At 50.9% G+C, this 15,628-nt stretch overlaps 1 protein-coding gene across 1 annotated transcript in view; it reads right to left on the reverse strand.

The window, feature by feature from the left end:
* ANKRD13C (ankyrin repeat domain 13C) overlaps positions 1–10,875 on the reverse strand; it is a 32,741-nt gene extending 21,866 nt beyond the window's left edge. Inside the window, exons 1-2 of the mRNA XM_064147497.1 lie at positions 10,285–10,875; positions 1,436–1,477 (exon numbers count right to left, since the gene is read on the reverse strand). Of these exons, the coding sequence (XP_064003567.1) occupies positions 1,436–1,477; positions 10,285–10,639 (397 nt within the window). The 5' untranslated portion in view covers positions 10,640–10,875. The remainder of the gene's footprint in view (positions 1–1,435; positions 1,478–10,284) is intronic.
* Between the last annotated feature and the right edge of the window lie 4,753 nt (positions 10,876–15,628).

Below are 15,628 nucleotides of genomic sequence, written 5' to 3' on the forward strand. Positions count from 1 at the left end.
CTCCTTTTCTGGAGAGATTCCACACCCACTCGGACATTGAGATGATGGGCAAGCTGCTGTGGGTGCTTTTGCAGTGGGTTGAACTGGATGATATTCAGAGTTCCTTTCCAAAGCCCATCAGGCTGCAATTCTGTCATGCTACCCCTGATGTTCATGCTGTACCGAGAAGTGTTACCATCTAATCAAACCACACAAGGTCCTAGCAAAGTCAGTTGGAAAGGACCTTAAGGATCACCCAGTCACAGCTCAACACAAGTGCCCTGCTTGCAGAATCACTGAATCCTTAAGGCCAGAAAGTCCTCCAAGAACATCAGGTCTCTGCCTACAGATAAGAGGTGATGGGAGTTTTGAGTGTGGTCACAGGATGTCAGGAGTTGGAAGGGACCCAAAGAGATCAGCGAGTCCAACCCCCCTGCCACAGCAGAGACAGACAATCTAGCTCAGGTCACACAGGAACACATCCAGACAGGCCTTGGAAGGCTCCACAGAAGGAAACTCCACAATCTCTCTGCGGAGCCTGTGCCAGTGCTCTGGGACCCTTCCAGTCAAGAAGTTCCCCTTGTGTTGAGCTGGAACCTCCTGTGCTGCAGCTTCCATCCACTGCTCCTTGTCCTATCCCAGGCAGCAAGTGAGCAGAGCCTGTTGTGTCCACCTGACCTCCAGCTCTCAGGTATTTGTAAACATTTATTAAATCTCCCCTCAGTCTTCTTCAGACTAACAAGCCCCAGGTCCCTCAGCCTCTCCTCCTCAGGCAGTGCTCCAGTCCCCTAATCATCCTTGTAGCCCTCCACTGGACCCTCTCCAACAGAGCTCTGTCCCTCTTAAACAGTGGAGCCTAAAACTGAAGGCAGCACTCAAGAAGAATGATGAACAGTTCTTAAAACGAAGGAGATAAAGCTTGGAGTATTTCCATGTTTTAAAGAACATGTCTTCATTTGAAAGTCCAGAGGTCTCTAGTTTCTAACTCCAAACCTTTTCCTCCCCACACTTCATTAAAAACTCAAACTGACCCATCTGCCATGACACAGCAGGCCCAAGCTGCAGGCTGAAGAAATGTCTCATCAAAACAAGGCTGGGCAGGCATGAAGACAAGATGAACTTCCTGCATTATTCTCCTACTCTAGGTGGCACAGGAAACTGTACAAGTCATTCAAGATGCAACCAGGGTGAGTCACTGGCAAGCAGAGAGTTTGGAGGGGAAAAGACACTTCCCTGGTGGAGCGATTATCTTCCTTGGTGAGCAAAGCAAAGCCCTGCCTGCTGGGTCAACAAACTGAGGAGCTGGGATGCCTCTTTAGATACAGTGCCTACTATTAGGCACAGCTTTTTGCTCACAGCAGACCACTTTCAGGAGAACTGAACAATCTCTTTTTCCCCTTGTCCCCAAACCTTCAAGGTCATTGAAGAGCTAAGGAAAACGGGTGGCTTTACCTACCTTTATGTCCCAACATCACAGCAAGGTGCAAAGGAGTGTTTCCTACAACAAAGAGGACAAAAGTAGGTTAGATTCAAGGTAAGAGAACCCATCACAGTTCCTTCAGGTGTTGGCACATGCAACTTAAACATTATGTGGTAACAAACTTCAGATTCATGATCTCGCAAGGAGCAAACCAAAACCCACTGGAGCAGTTCCACTTCTTTAAGCATCTACTTGTGTTAAACTATTGAATGAGACTGGTTTGGATGGAAAGGGACTATAAAGATCACCCAGTTCAAACCCCTTGTCACAGGCAAGGATACCTTCCACTAGATCAGGCTGCTCGAAGTCTCATCCAAACTGGCTTTGAAAGCTGCCAAGCTTGGAGCCTCCACATCTTCTCTGGGAAACCTGTTCCAGTGCCTCACTACCCTCATGGAGAAGAATTTCTTCCTTAAGTCTTGGCCAAATTCAACTTCTTCCAATCTGAAGCCATCACCTTTCATCCTGTTACTCTATGCCTTTGTCAAAAGTCCTCCTCACCTCTCCTGTAACCTACTTCAAATCCTGGAAGACTGATCTAAGGTCTCCATCCCCAGCTTCTCAGCCTGTCTGCCTAGGAGAGGTATTTAAGCACACAGACCATCTTCATGCCTTCCTGCAGAGAGGTGTGTAGGGGGCAATATTTTATCCAAAATATATCTATTTCATGGACAAAGAGAGTTTTGTTTAAATGTCATCTTGAGACTTCTTCCCAACAAAAAGGTCCTTCAAGAGAGAAATATTGGAACAGGTTGTGGATGCATCCTCCCTGGAGGTGTTCTAGGACAGGTTGGATGAGGCCTTCAGTGACCTGGTCTAGGGGAAGATGTCCCTGTCCATGGCAGAGGGGGGGGTTGGAACTAGATGATTTTGAAGGTCCCTTCCAATCCAAAACTGTTCTGTGCATCTATGAATAACCCAAAGCTCCATGATTCTCATAGCCTGAAGTTTGGCATTTAACAGAGAATGACTTAACTAGGTTAAAAGCTACTCAAAGATATGACACTGATGAAAATTTCAAGAGCCTGCCTATTTTATTAATTTTTCAAACATCAGACACAAAACTGTTCCTAATACAAACAATGGATGCTTTGAGTCATAGAACTGGTTGGGTTGGAAGGGACCTTAAAGACTATCCAGCTCCAACCTCCCTGCCATGGACCTTGAAAAGTCCCTTCCCACTCAAAGCACTCAGAGTCTGTGACCACAAACTCTCCCCTCTGGACAAGGAGCAGACAAAGGCAGAGTTTCCAAGCAGCTCTGAGCTCCACCACACATGGTACAAATTCTTCTTGTGGGTCACTGGCAACATCAGCCAGATCCATCCTCCTTCATTATGCACATGAAGCTGACCTCAAATGTTCTATTAATAGATCTTGTAACATCTGTGAGCCAAAGCACAACGGAGAGCACCGGATGCAGCCCTGCTTTGTTAAGTGACTGAATGAACGACATTACTGAGGAAGGAACTTGGGAAGGAGCCAAACCAGCTATTCACAACATTCAAATGATTCAAGACAGAGGATGAGCACGGGCCTCAGCTTTATCAAGCACTGTAACAAAATGCATAGCTGGATCAGGGGATGGAGGGCAACTTCAGCAAATTTTCAGACATCGAGTTGGATGGAAGGATTGATCTGCTCAGCAGTAGGAGGTTTCTACAGAGGGATGTGGATTGAGGGGCTGAGGTTCAACAAGGCCACGTGCTGGGTCTTCACTTATGTCACAAGCACCCCATGAAGGCTCCAGGCTTGGGGCAGAGTGGCTGGAGACTGTCCAGCAGAAGAGGGTGTGGGGATGCTAGTTGACAGTGGCTGAAGATGAGCTGGCATGTGCCCAGTTGGCTAAGAAGGCAAACAGCATCCTGGTCTGCATCAGCAATAGTGTAGCCAGCAGAATAAGGGCAGGATTCGTCCCCTGTGCTGGGCACAGGCACTGGTGTGGCCACACCTTGAGTACTGGGTTCAGATTTGGACTCCTCTGCCCAAGAAGTACAGTGAGGGGCTGGAGCAGGTCCAGAGAAGGGCTACAAAGCTGGTGAAGGGTATGGAGAACAGGGCTGGTGAGGAGCAGCTGAGGGAACTGGGTGTGTTCAGATTGGAGAAAAGGGGGCTGAGAGGTGACCTCTGGCTCTCTACAATTCCCTGAAAGGAGGTTTGAGCCAGGGAGGAGCTGGTCTCTTCTCCCTAGTATCAGGTGACAGGATGAGAGGAAATGGCTACAAGCTGCCTCAGGGGAGGTTTAGGTTGGATATTAGAAGAAATTTCTTCACTGATGAAGTCATTAGAACCATAGAATCAGTCAGAGTTGGAAGGGAATACAAGGGTTATACAGTTCCAACCCCCCTGCCATGGGCAGGGACACCTCACACTACATCAGGCTGTCCACAGCCTCATCCAGCCTGGCCTTAAACACCTGCAGGGATGATTCTGTCACCTCCCTGGGCAACCCCTTCCAAGCTCTCACCACCCTCATGCTGAACAACTTCTTCCTCACATCCAGGCTGAATCTACCCATTTCTAGCTTTGTTCCATTCCCCCCAGTCCTATCCCTATCTGACAGCCTAAAAAGTCCCTCCCCAGCTTTCTTGTAGTCCCCTTCAGACACTGAAAGGCCACAAGGTCACCTTGAATCTCTCTAGATTGAACAGCCCCAACTCTCTCAGTCTCTCCTCACAGCAGAGCAGCTCCAGCCCTCTGATCATCCTCGTGGCCCTTCTTTGGACATGTTCCAGCACATCCATATCCCTCTTGTACTGGGGGCTCCAGAACTGGAAGCAGTACTGCAAGTGGAGTCTCACCCAGAGAGTAGAGGAGTTAGGCCCTGTAAGAAGTTGCCCAGAGCCGTGGTTGAATCCCCATCCCTGGAGAGGTTTCAATGCTGTGGTGTTGAGGGTCATGGTTTAGTGATAACCTGGCAATGTTGGGTTAACAGTTGGACTCTATGATCTTAAAGGTCTCTTTCAACCAAAATTATTCCATACATCCAGAACCAGCTCTACAGTCACATTTCTCCTACAATGAAAAACTTGAAGATTTAAAAACATCCCCTAGCTTTGAGCAAGTTCAGCTGAGTCAGACAGTTCCAGAAGCTAGAACAGCAAGAAAGAAGACATCAAAAACTAACTATGCCCCTGACAGCCTTGCTGAGGACTCCATTAGATTTCCTTCAGCTGATAAGCAGAAGGTATAGTTGGCACATGACACCCATCACTTCCAAACTCCTTTAGCTAAGGCTTTGAGCTGCTCACCAAACTCTGCTGTTATCTCTACTTGGAGCAGGAGGCTGGACTAGATCATCTCCAGAGAGCTCTTCCAACACTACTCTGACTCAATGATTGCCTTCTCACCAAGAAGTGTGCAATAATTAGATAACATGCTTGGGTCCAGCAGACAGTGGGGAGAAGAAGAGGAGGGTGCAGAAAGACAGCACAGTAACTGACACACTATCTTGCTTGGACATCTGAAGAGCATGAAAATGACAATCTGTGACCTTCAGAACAAGAAAAAACAAAATGGTTGAAGCCACCAAATGAGAAATTCTGGTCACAGAATGCCATCGTGCAACCTCCAGATTCTTCCCACCAGCAGAAAAGCTACTCAAGCAGACTCCTCGCTTGTCTGATCCTAGCCTTAAGAAGAAAGTTGCTGCTCTGCTCAGAGGTGAGGGAACAGCAATGCCTTGGGAGAGCAGTCTCCTATCAAGCCAACCAGCAACAGCAGTGCTCATCAGGGTTTGAAGAAAGCAGCAGCAGCAGGTTTACCATTCTGGTCATGCTGGAAACCTGGCAGGCACAGCAGGATTTCTACTCCTTTGGGATGTGGAAACCCAAACCCAGCAGCTGCTGAAAGAGCCATACTCTCATGCTCTTGATAGTATTGGGGTGGTAGAATTTCCAGACTGGTCAATTAATTGGTATCAGTTGATGAGGCCTTAAGCAAACTGGTCTACTTGGAAGTGTCCCTGCCCATGTCAGGGGGGTGGAACTAGATGATCTTTAAGGCCCCTTCCAACCCAAACCATTCTATGAATGCAAAATGGGACTCATCTCCACAGGAAAACAAATCATGATCAGTTGCTGACCCTGTGTGACCTTCTTTAGGAGAACCTGGCTTGGCATGGAGGTTAGACTTGATGATCCCCAGAAGAGTGTGACCAGGAGGTCAGGAGAGATTCTCCTCTCCTTCAGCTCTACTCTGCACTAAGGAGTCCACAGACTGGAGTACTGCCTCCAGTCCTGGGCTCCCCAGATCAAGAGAGAGAGAACTACTGGACAGAGTCCAGAGGATGCTCCAAAGATGCTGAGGAGCCTGGAGCAGCTCTGGGAGGAGGAAAGGCTGAGAGCCCTGATCAGATCAGTGCTCAGCAAGAGCTAAATGACCTGTAGGGATCAAGAGGATGGGGCCAGACTCTTCTCAGTGGTACCCAGTTACAGGATAAGGAGCAATGGACACAAACTGGAACACAGGAGGTTCCACATGAAGAGAAGAAACTTCTTTGTTGTGAGGATGCTGGAGCCCTGGAGCAGGCTGCCCAGAGAGACTGTGGAATCTCCTTCTCTTGAGAGATTCCAAGCCCACCTGGCCATTGTGCTGTTAGGCAAGCTGCTGTGGATGCCCCTGCTTTAGCAAGAGGGTTAGACTGGATGATGTCCAAAGGGCCCTTCCAATCCCTACCGTTCTGTGACGACAACAAGAACTGCTGCAGCTCCTCTAGAACATTTACCTTGAGCATACAGAACAATTCTAGGTAAAATTAGTCTGATGAAAGAACAGGAGGTGAACTTTAACACTGATCAATGTTTCCTTGGCAGCACACAGTGCAACTGAGCACTTATACCAGGACAGGGAAAGGCTGGATGGATAGTCCTACCAGCTTGAAGCTGTCAGTGAAGCATAGCAAGTGTTGATTACATGAACACAAGCAGCTTCACAGCAGAGAACTGCTGGAGAGGGAGGGAAGGGTGTGATTTTCCAACTGTGTGGCTCACCTGGGTAAGAGAACGGAAATCCAGCAGGCACTGTAAATAATTAAGTGGCTGACGTGTTGCTTGGATGGTTTCCATCCCACTGAATCATCACAACGTGCTTGCTGTGACCATTTCTAGACACTGACCTGGGCACACAGACAGCTGCAATCAAATTCATTCTCTTTTGGCCACAGCTCAATTCAGCACATCAGCAAACCTCACATTTCATTTCCACCTAAAGACAGCTTGAACACTAGTTAGAGCTTTGGAAGTAGACACTTCCCTCCATGCCTCATGGAGCCTACAGGTCTTATTGCAACACAGCAGGGGTACAGCAGGGCCTGAAAGAACTGTCTGTGCAAAACCCACACCTGAAATACACAGAATCATAGAATCAACCAGGTTGGAAAAGTCTTCTAGGATCATTGAGTCCAACTTAACACCCAACACTTCTAATTAACTAAACCATGGCATTAAGTGCCTCATCCAGCCTCCATACAGGGCTGAGAATCACAGAGCCAGAGTTTGGGTTGGACAAGACCAGCCAGTAGAGTCCAAATGTCCTCTAACTCCACCAAGTCTGGTCCTGAACCGCGTCTCTGACCACCGCACCTCTGCGATTTTCACACATCTCCAGGGATGAGGGCTCCTGAGCAGCTTCTTCCAGGGCCTAAACACTCTGAGGAAGTTTTTTCTGATGAGGCATCTAAACCTCCCCTGGGGCAATATGAGGCTATTTCCTCTTGTCTCTTGTAAGAAGAGACCAACCCTCACCTGACTCCAACCTCCTTTCAGGGAGTTGTAGAGAGCCAGGTGGTCTCCCCTCAGCCTCCTCTTCTCCGAGCTAAACCACCCCAGCTCCCACAGCTGCTTCTCACCAGACCTGCTCTCCAGACCCTTCACCAGCTTTCTAGCCCTTCTCTGGACCTGTTCCAGCCCTTCCATATCCTTCCTGGAGTGAGGGACTCCAAACTCAAGGTGTGGCCTCACCAACACCGAGTACAGCAGATAGTCCCTGTTCTGGTCCTGCTGGCCACCCTATTGTTGATTCAGGCCAGGATACTGGTGGCCTTCTTCACCATCTGGGCACATGCTGCCTGATCTTCAGACGCTGTCAACCAGCACCTTCAGGTCCTTTTCTGCTGGGCAGTCTCCAGCCACTCTGCCCCAACCTGGAGCCTTCATGAGATTGTTGTTAGCCAAGTGCAGTGTGCACTAGCATACAGATGTGCAGCTTTAACCTTTTCTTGGACATCTGGAAGGAAGGAAGCCAAGTCTGCTTTCCTAGAATAACTCAACAAGGAGGCCTGTCTATCCAAAATGAATGAATGCACATTACTGTAATGATAAAAATCATCTGAGAGTTACCCCCTGAACTTTCTCCCCCAAAATTAATAGGTTTTGGAGTAATGACAGCAGCCTTGAGATGGGTGATGGGTTTTGAGGTCAATTCAGAGAGGATGTACTCAGTCTGCTTTCTCAGAACAGCAACAGTTTAACATTCTACAGAACTTGGCTTTCCTGAACTTCACAATGCTAAAAATAGGACTGAATTGCAAACAAAAGCTGTTACTAGAAGTTCTTTTTCCCTTCTCAGTCACTTCCTCATGTTCTGGGATTTTTTTCTGGTTTATTTCTGACTCGAGGTTATCTACCCCATCAACTCACAACTCAAAAATGTAAACAAGGGAAGGATGTATTCAAGCAGGAAGAAAACAACAACAAGGAAACGTTAGTCAGGGCTTTGGCATGTCAAGACATCAAGGGTTTGCTGTTGGTGTTTTGGTGAAAACTTCACAGAAAAAGACCATTTGGAGTAAAAATTTATAGGAGAATGAGTGTAAAAATCCCCCAGGACTTCTTACTGCAATCAGCATCAAGGAAGCAGAGGGAAATTCCTTTATCTATAGACTTCTGTGCCTCTCTGTGTGTAAATACATTAAAATAAGGTAGGTATCAACACTTCTGTTGATATATCCTGAACATGATAGAGCAGTGAAGATGGAGCAGAAGTGCATGAGAGTAACTCTACTAAGCTCATAGTGATGAGTTACTTGAGGAAGAACTGGAGGAGGCAGCAGAAGGAATCCAAGGAGCGAGAAAAGCTCCTCCCCTGTCTACTGCTTTCACTCCAGCAGTATTTGGAATGAGGAGACAGGATAAATTTATCTGGAGCTATATTTAAAACAACATCCTGAGAGCAATGTTGTGACAGTTGTAGGAAATATTCCCTGGCCTGACTGAGGAAACGGACCTGCAGATCACTCCATATACATCAAGTTGTGTTTCAAAGCCTGATGTTCTCATGGACATAGCTGCTAATTTCCAGGTGCATTCTTCTTTTCATTATACCAATCCCAGTGATTCCTCAGGCATTGGAACAGGCAACCCAGGGAGGTAGTGCAGTCACCATCCCTGGAGGTGTTCAAGAAACGAGTGGACATGATACTTGGGGACATGGTTTAATGGTCATGGTGATGTTGGGTTGGACTTAATGATCTTAAAGGCCTTTCCCAACCTAAACAATTCTATGACTGCTCTACTTTAATTGTGTGATCTAAAAGCAAAAGAAGCATTAACTAAAACAAAGGGAACGTTTCTCTCTCAATCAGAAGAGCACAAGCATAATCTTAAATCACAACCCCACCAGATACCACATAGGGCATCCTCCAGCAGAAACCTAACCTGGAGGACATCTGTGTGGCCAGCAGGTCAAAGAATGTTCTCTCCCCTTGTACTCTGCCCCACGGAGGACACATCTGGAGTACTGAGTCCAGCTCTGGGCTGCCCAGTTCAAGAGATAGGGAATTACTAGAGAGAGTCCAGTGGAGGCTTAAAAAGATGCTGAGGGGCCTGGAGCAGCTATGTGAGCAGGAAAGGTTGAGAGCATTGGAACCGTTGAGCCTGCAGAATGGCAGCCTGAGAGAGATCTGCTCAATGCTCAGCAAGAGATATAGAACCTGTGGGAGGTCAAGATGCTGGGATTTTGTGTTACTCTTGAAATAGGTAGACAACAGAGATGAGAATTAACCATCAAACTTAAGCCAATGTGCCAGGCTGTTCTATTTTTCACCAGCATGAAACACTCCCTAAATTGAAGATATTCTTTAAAATTGTCCTAGCAAGATGTCAAATATTTACACCCTACAGAAGAGCAGGAGGGTTCTAGTTCCACCTTAGCTACTGCCACTTCTATCCAACACAAGCTTGCAGAGGAGCAGAGATGATGACTTTGGCTCTTCTGAATTTCAGAACTCCAGTATCTGGGAAAGGCCCCTTCCCTGGAGGTGTTCAAGGGCAGGTTGGATGAGACCTTGAGCAACCTGGTCTAGTGGAAGGTGCCTCTGTCCCTTCCGACCCAAACCATTCTGTAACTCTAGGATAAAAGTTTTATGGTGGGGAAAAAAAACCCAAACAATCGGACAGTGGCACCAAGAGGCAACGTGCCTGTCATGGAACCACTGAGCTGTTCATCGCTTGGAGCAGATAGGTGACAGCTCCAGCACTTCACGAATGTTTTTTTCCTACTGCAGCAGGGTTTTGGCCATGAAGCAACACCAGGTCTCCAGGCATCACGGTACCACAGAACCCGGTACCGTGCTCACCAGTATTGCCAAAACCCCACAGATCTTCCCAGCATGCCCTCCCCGCGACCCCCTCACTGCTTCCACCTCTACCAGTACCCCCAAATCCCGCGGGGGGAAACAGCTGGGAAGGCAGCGACGAGGCCTCAAGCCGAGCAGGGAGGGCTGAGAGACGAGGCCGCGGCTCCCGAAGGAGCTCCCTCCCCGCTGCTCCCCGGGCCCGCCCGCTCCGCACACATCGTGCCCAGGCCCACCCGCGCCCCGCCGCTCACCGTGACTGTCCTTCTGGCCGATGCCCTGGGTGCGGATGAGGGCCGAGAGCCGCCTCACGTCCCCCTTGAAGACGCACTCGTGGACGGGGAAATGAGCCGCGCTCTTGTCGGGCTCGGCGGGAGGGCCCGTCCCGCCGGCTGCCGGCCCCCCCGCCTTCAGCGGCAGCCGGTGGTGGTGGTTGCTGAAGATCCTGTGGCCCCCAGTCCTGCCGCCCTTCCCGCTGCTTCCCCGGCCACCGGTAAAGATGCCTCCGGGCGCGGCGGCCGCCTCCTCCTCCCCGGGAGCCAGCAGGTCGCCGTCCTCCTTGCTGGGCTTGTGATCCCTGCGCAGCGAGCGCAGCTTCTCTCCGGTCATCGCCAGCGGCGGCCCCGCGGGCGGCGGGACCCCGCCGGGAAGGTTCGCCTCAGCCGGAGTGGAGTCGATACGCTTAGAGCCGCCGCGGTGGCGAGTCCCGTCCCGTCGGCATCCCCTGCCAGAAGCACCCGGAACCCGCTGCGCCCAAGAGCCTTCTGCCCGCCCGCCCGCGGGGGCCCGCTCAAGAACCCGGCGCCACCGCCATCTTGGCCGGCGGATACCGCGAGAGCGCCGAGAGCGGCGAGAGCCTGGCGGGCACCGCGAGACGCGCGGGAGGCGGGGGGCGGCCGCGGCGGCGGGGCGGGGCGGGGCGTGGCCGGGACCGCCCCTCGCTGCGCTCGGCTCTGCTCGGGTTCGGTGCGTTGCGCTCGGCTCGGCTCGGCTCCGCCCGGGCTCGGTGCGCTGTGCTCGGCTCTGCTCGGGTTCCGTGCGTTGCGCTCGGCTCGGCTCGGCTCTGCTCGGGCTCGGTGCGCTGTGCTCGGCTCTGCTCGGTTCTGCTCGGCGGTCACCCTGACGGCCCGGCGCTTCCTGAGCTGCGCTGTGGACGAGGACACCGAGGCGCGCCCAGGCCTTGTCCAGGCTGCGCTGGCTCTACGGGTTAGGGTTGGCTGTGCCTTTCGCAGGAATCTCTGCACAAACTGCCCTCAGGATGGACAGTGGTGTCCTGCGGTGTGTGAGAAAGACTGTGGGCCACAGGTTGAGGGGAGGTTCTTCTCCCCCTTTCTACTGCCCTAAGGGGGACATATCTGAAGAACAGAGTCCAGTTCTGGGCTCCCCACTTTAAGAGAGACAGGGAACTACTGGAGAGGGTCCAGTGAAGGCTGCAAAGATGCTGAGGGGCCTGGAGCAGCTCAGTGTGGAGGAGACTGAGAGCTCTGGGGCTGTTGAGCCTGCAGAAGAGCAGCCCCAGAGGGGATCTGCTATTCAGTGCTCAACAGAAGCTAAAGGTCCTGGGCTGGGCAAGAGGATGGGGCCAGAGTCTCCTCAGTGGTGTCCAGTGACAGGATTAAGGGGGAAGGGGCACAAACTGGAACCCAGGAGGTTCCATCTGAACAGGAGAAACTCAACCAAGTATTTGAGGTGTAGCCTCACCGCTACAGGAGGACAATCCCTGCCCTGCTCCTGCTGGCCACACTATTGCTGATTCAGACCAGGATGCTGGACGCCTTCTTGGCCACCTGGGCACAGGCTGGCTCATCTTCAGCTGCTGTCGACCAACCCTCAGGTGTTTTTCCATGGGGCAGTTCCCAGCCACTCTGCTCCAAGCTTGGAGCCTTCATGGGGTGGTTGTGACCCAAGTGCAGCACCCAGCACATGGCCTTTTTGAACCTAATCCCACTGACCTCAGTCCATCCAACCAGCCTGGCCAGCTCCCTCTGTAGAGTCTTCCTACCCTGCAGCAGATCAACCCTCCCACCCAACTTGGGAAGGACCTGTACAAGTGATCTTCTTCAAAGACAATGAGATCTGCTGTGACAAGGGGACTACCTTTCTGGGTGACCTTTTTCTTCACCTAGTGTCATCATCTCCTGTCACAATGAGTGGACACAAAATAATTTGAGGCAGAGATGTGAGCTATGAAATGTGATTTCTGTGCCTGCGCTCCTCACAGTAACAACACGTCTGCTACCCCTAAAATTCAGACATGGAACTTTAAGTAATGCTAGGGGGAAAAAAGAGTCACCTTTGCTCTATACACCACACTTGGTCTCTCCAACAAGGTTTTTCTGCTTCTTCTTGCTTTTAGAGAAAATTAAAACCCATTTACAAACAAAATTGCTGGCAGTTCTGATGTCTCCTGCCTGCTCTCCAGCTGTTTGCTGTGCTGGAAAGGTGCTTAGCTGGTCCTGTGGACATCACAGAATCATAGAATGGTTTAGGTTGGAAGGGACCTCAGAGATCATCTAGTTCCACCCCCCTGCCATAGGCAGGGACACCTCCCACTAGAGATGTCCTAGCTGAAGCTGTAGCTAATATTGGAAGCTACATGTTGCATTTTGAATCACTGGAGGCCAGCTCATAGGGGCAGAGGCAGGAAGTCACTGCTTTCCAGCTTGTTATGGAGTCACTTGCTCCACCTAGACACGTGGAATAGGGTGCCCAGGGAGGTGGTGGAGTTGCTGTCCTTGGAGGTGTTCAAGAAACGTGGACATGGCACTCTGGGACATGGCTTAACGGCCATGGCAATTCTATGATTCTATGTAACGGCTGCATCAGTAATGGGAATGGTGAACACTGGTGGTAGTGGTGAACCCAGGTGTCCTCCCAAGCTAGGACTGTGCTGCCTAATCTACAGCAACTCTTGAGAATGTTTTGGGGTTTTATACCATCTCACAACAAAACTGTGTCTGAGTCACTCCCCACTTTCTCAAATTACTTAAATTTCTCCATTCCAAGCAGCAGGCACCTGAGGTTCAAGGAATGGGATCAGATGATGCAAAACGGAGCTGCATCTTCTACAGTTTCTGGGCTGTGCATCTACGGAAACTTGACTAAAGGAACTCCTCAAGTAGGAAATGAATAATTGAGGAGTCACTAAATAATGCAGGAGTAATTTAATAATGGATTAATTGAATAATGGAGGAGTATTCACGGAGGACCATTTTCTCCTGGGTGTATCCCTCCAGGAAGGATGCCAACTTTCAGAGTATAAAAAGGAAGATCTTGGTCAAAAAATAGAGAAGAATGAAAAAAAATTATACAAACCCCAAAGGTGGGCAGGGAGTGAAACTGATCCCACAAGCTGTTTGCTGAGGTTGCTCAGACTAATTGATGGGATGTGCAGCATCCCACTTAGTGAAGGGCTCACCCACTTATGGGAATTTTGGGGTGAGAATCTGTGGCCATGAAAGCCAAAGTAGCACCAAAGACCTCTTTGCTTACTGATGAACTGGACAGCCTGCTCTGGAAGCAGTCACAAAAGACTATGGTGGGCTACACAGATAACCACAATGTGAAACTGGATGCAGAGGAAGAATCATACAATAGTTTAAGTTGGAAGGACCTTTGAGGGTCATCCCAGGGTCATCCAGTCCAACTTCCCTGCAGAGCAGCTGCAACTAGAGCTGGTTGCAGAGCCCAAACCTACCAGACCTGGAATGGTTTCAGGGATGATCTATCACCTATATGGCAAACTTGAACCAGGATCTCACCATCCTCAGTGTCAAACATTATCTTTTCTCCAGTCTGAATCTCCCTCCTTTACTCCAAACCATCAGCCCTTGTCCTGTCACAAAAAGCCCTGCTCAAAAGTCTGTCTCCAGCTTTCCGATCAGCCTCTTTAAGCGCTGAAAGGCCACCAGGTCTATTCCTGGAGCTTTCTCTACTCCAGGCTGAACAACCCCAACTCTCTCAGCCTGGCCTCCCAGCAGAGCCCTTCCAGCCCTCCCATCACTGCTGTGACTTCCTCTGGACCCGCTGCAACAGGTCCCTGTGTCTGCTGTGCTGAGGACACCAGAGCTGGCCCCAACACTGCAGAAGCAATCTCAGCAGAGTCGATCGTTCTGTAACCTCCTCTGGCCCCGCTCCAGGGCAGATGTGAGAAGTTCTTTAACTTGGCCTGTTTCGATTGACGTGTGTGACCTCACGGCCCCCTGCCGTGCAGACGGGCACAGGCGCAGATGCGGGAGGCAGCCGTCCGCCGGGGATCGGTCGGTGGGCTCGCCGGCTGCGCTGCCTCCCGCCATTTGGCGCTCCTCCTGCAGCCAAACGGGCGTGTTCCCGCGCTATCAGTCAGCCATGCCTGCCCGCAGTGCCCGAGCCACCCTGCCTCAAGTGTCCCGCACGACGCGGGGCGTTCTCCCCGGGAGCTGACGCGGCCGTTCCCGCTGCAGGAACGGGAGCCGAAGAGGATGAGAAACCCTGAGCCCGGCCTCGACCATACGCACCCGCTGCGCAGCGATGTGGTAGCGCCCCCTAGAGGACAGGTGGTGTGACAGCGGAACACCTCGCTCCGCATCATGGCACGGGGATAGAACACTGGAATAAGTTGCCAGGGAGGTGGTGGAGGCTCCGTTCGTGGAGGTCATAGAATCATAAAATCATGGAATGTCAGGGGCTGGAAGTGACCTCGAAAGTTCATCTGGTCCAGCCTCCCTGCCAGAGCAGGATCACCTAGAGCAGATCACATTGGAATGCATCCAGACAGTTCTTGAGTATCTCCAGGGAGGCAGACTCCCCAGCCCCCCCGAGCAACCTGTTCCAGTGCTCTGTCACCCTCACGTGGAAAAAATTCTCCTCAGGTCCACATGGAACCTCTTATGCCTCAGCTTCCACCCATTGCCCCTTGTCCTGTCACTGGGCATCACCCAGCAGAGCCTGGCTCCAGCCTCCTGGCACTCACCCTTACATATTAATAAATATTAATTAGGTCACCCCTTAGTCTCCTCCTCTCCAAGTAGCACAGCCCCAGGTCCCTCAGGCTCTCCTCATAACGAACTTCCCTAATCATCTTTGTGGCTCAGCACTGGACTCTCTCAAGCAGCTCCCTGCCCTTCGCAAGCTGGGGGGCTCAGAACTGGGTGCAAGATATGGCCTCATCAGGGCAGAGTAGAGGGCCAGGAGAACCTCCCTCAACCTACCAACAACAGCCCTTCTAATACGCCCCAGAATGGCATTGGCTTTCCTGGCCACCAGAGCATATTGCTGGCTCATGGCCAGCCTTCCATCCACCGGGACTCCCAAGTCCTTCTCCCCTTTGCTGCTCTCCAGCAGCTCAGTCCCCAACCTATACTGACCCCTGGGGTTGTTCTTTCCCCGGTGCACAACTCTACCCTTGCCCCTGTTGAACTTCATTGAATTTCTCCCTGATATTAAAGATATTAAAGGTGGCTCTGAGCAACCTGTTCTAGTTGCAGATGTCGCTGCTGACTGCAGGGCGTTGGAGTAGATGACCTTTAAAGGTCCCTTCCCCCCCCAAACCAGTCTGGTTCTAAGGACAAAATCAATCAAATCAGCCTGTCTCGACACTGCCGCCTGGGCAGAGAGGAA

This window comes from Pogoniulus pusillus, chromosome 8 (assembly GCF_015220805.1).
Source record: "Pogoniulus pusillus isolate bPogPus1 chromosome 8, bPogPus1.pri, whole genome shotgun sequence".
Classification (NCBI taxonomy): domain Eukaryota; kingdom Metazoa; phylum Chordata; class Aves; order Piciformes; family Lybiidae; genus Pogoniulus; species Pogoniulus pusillus.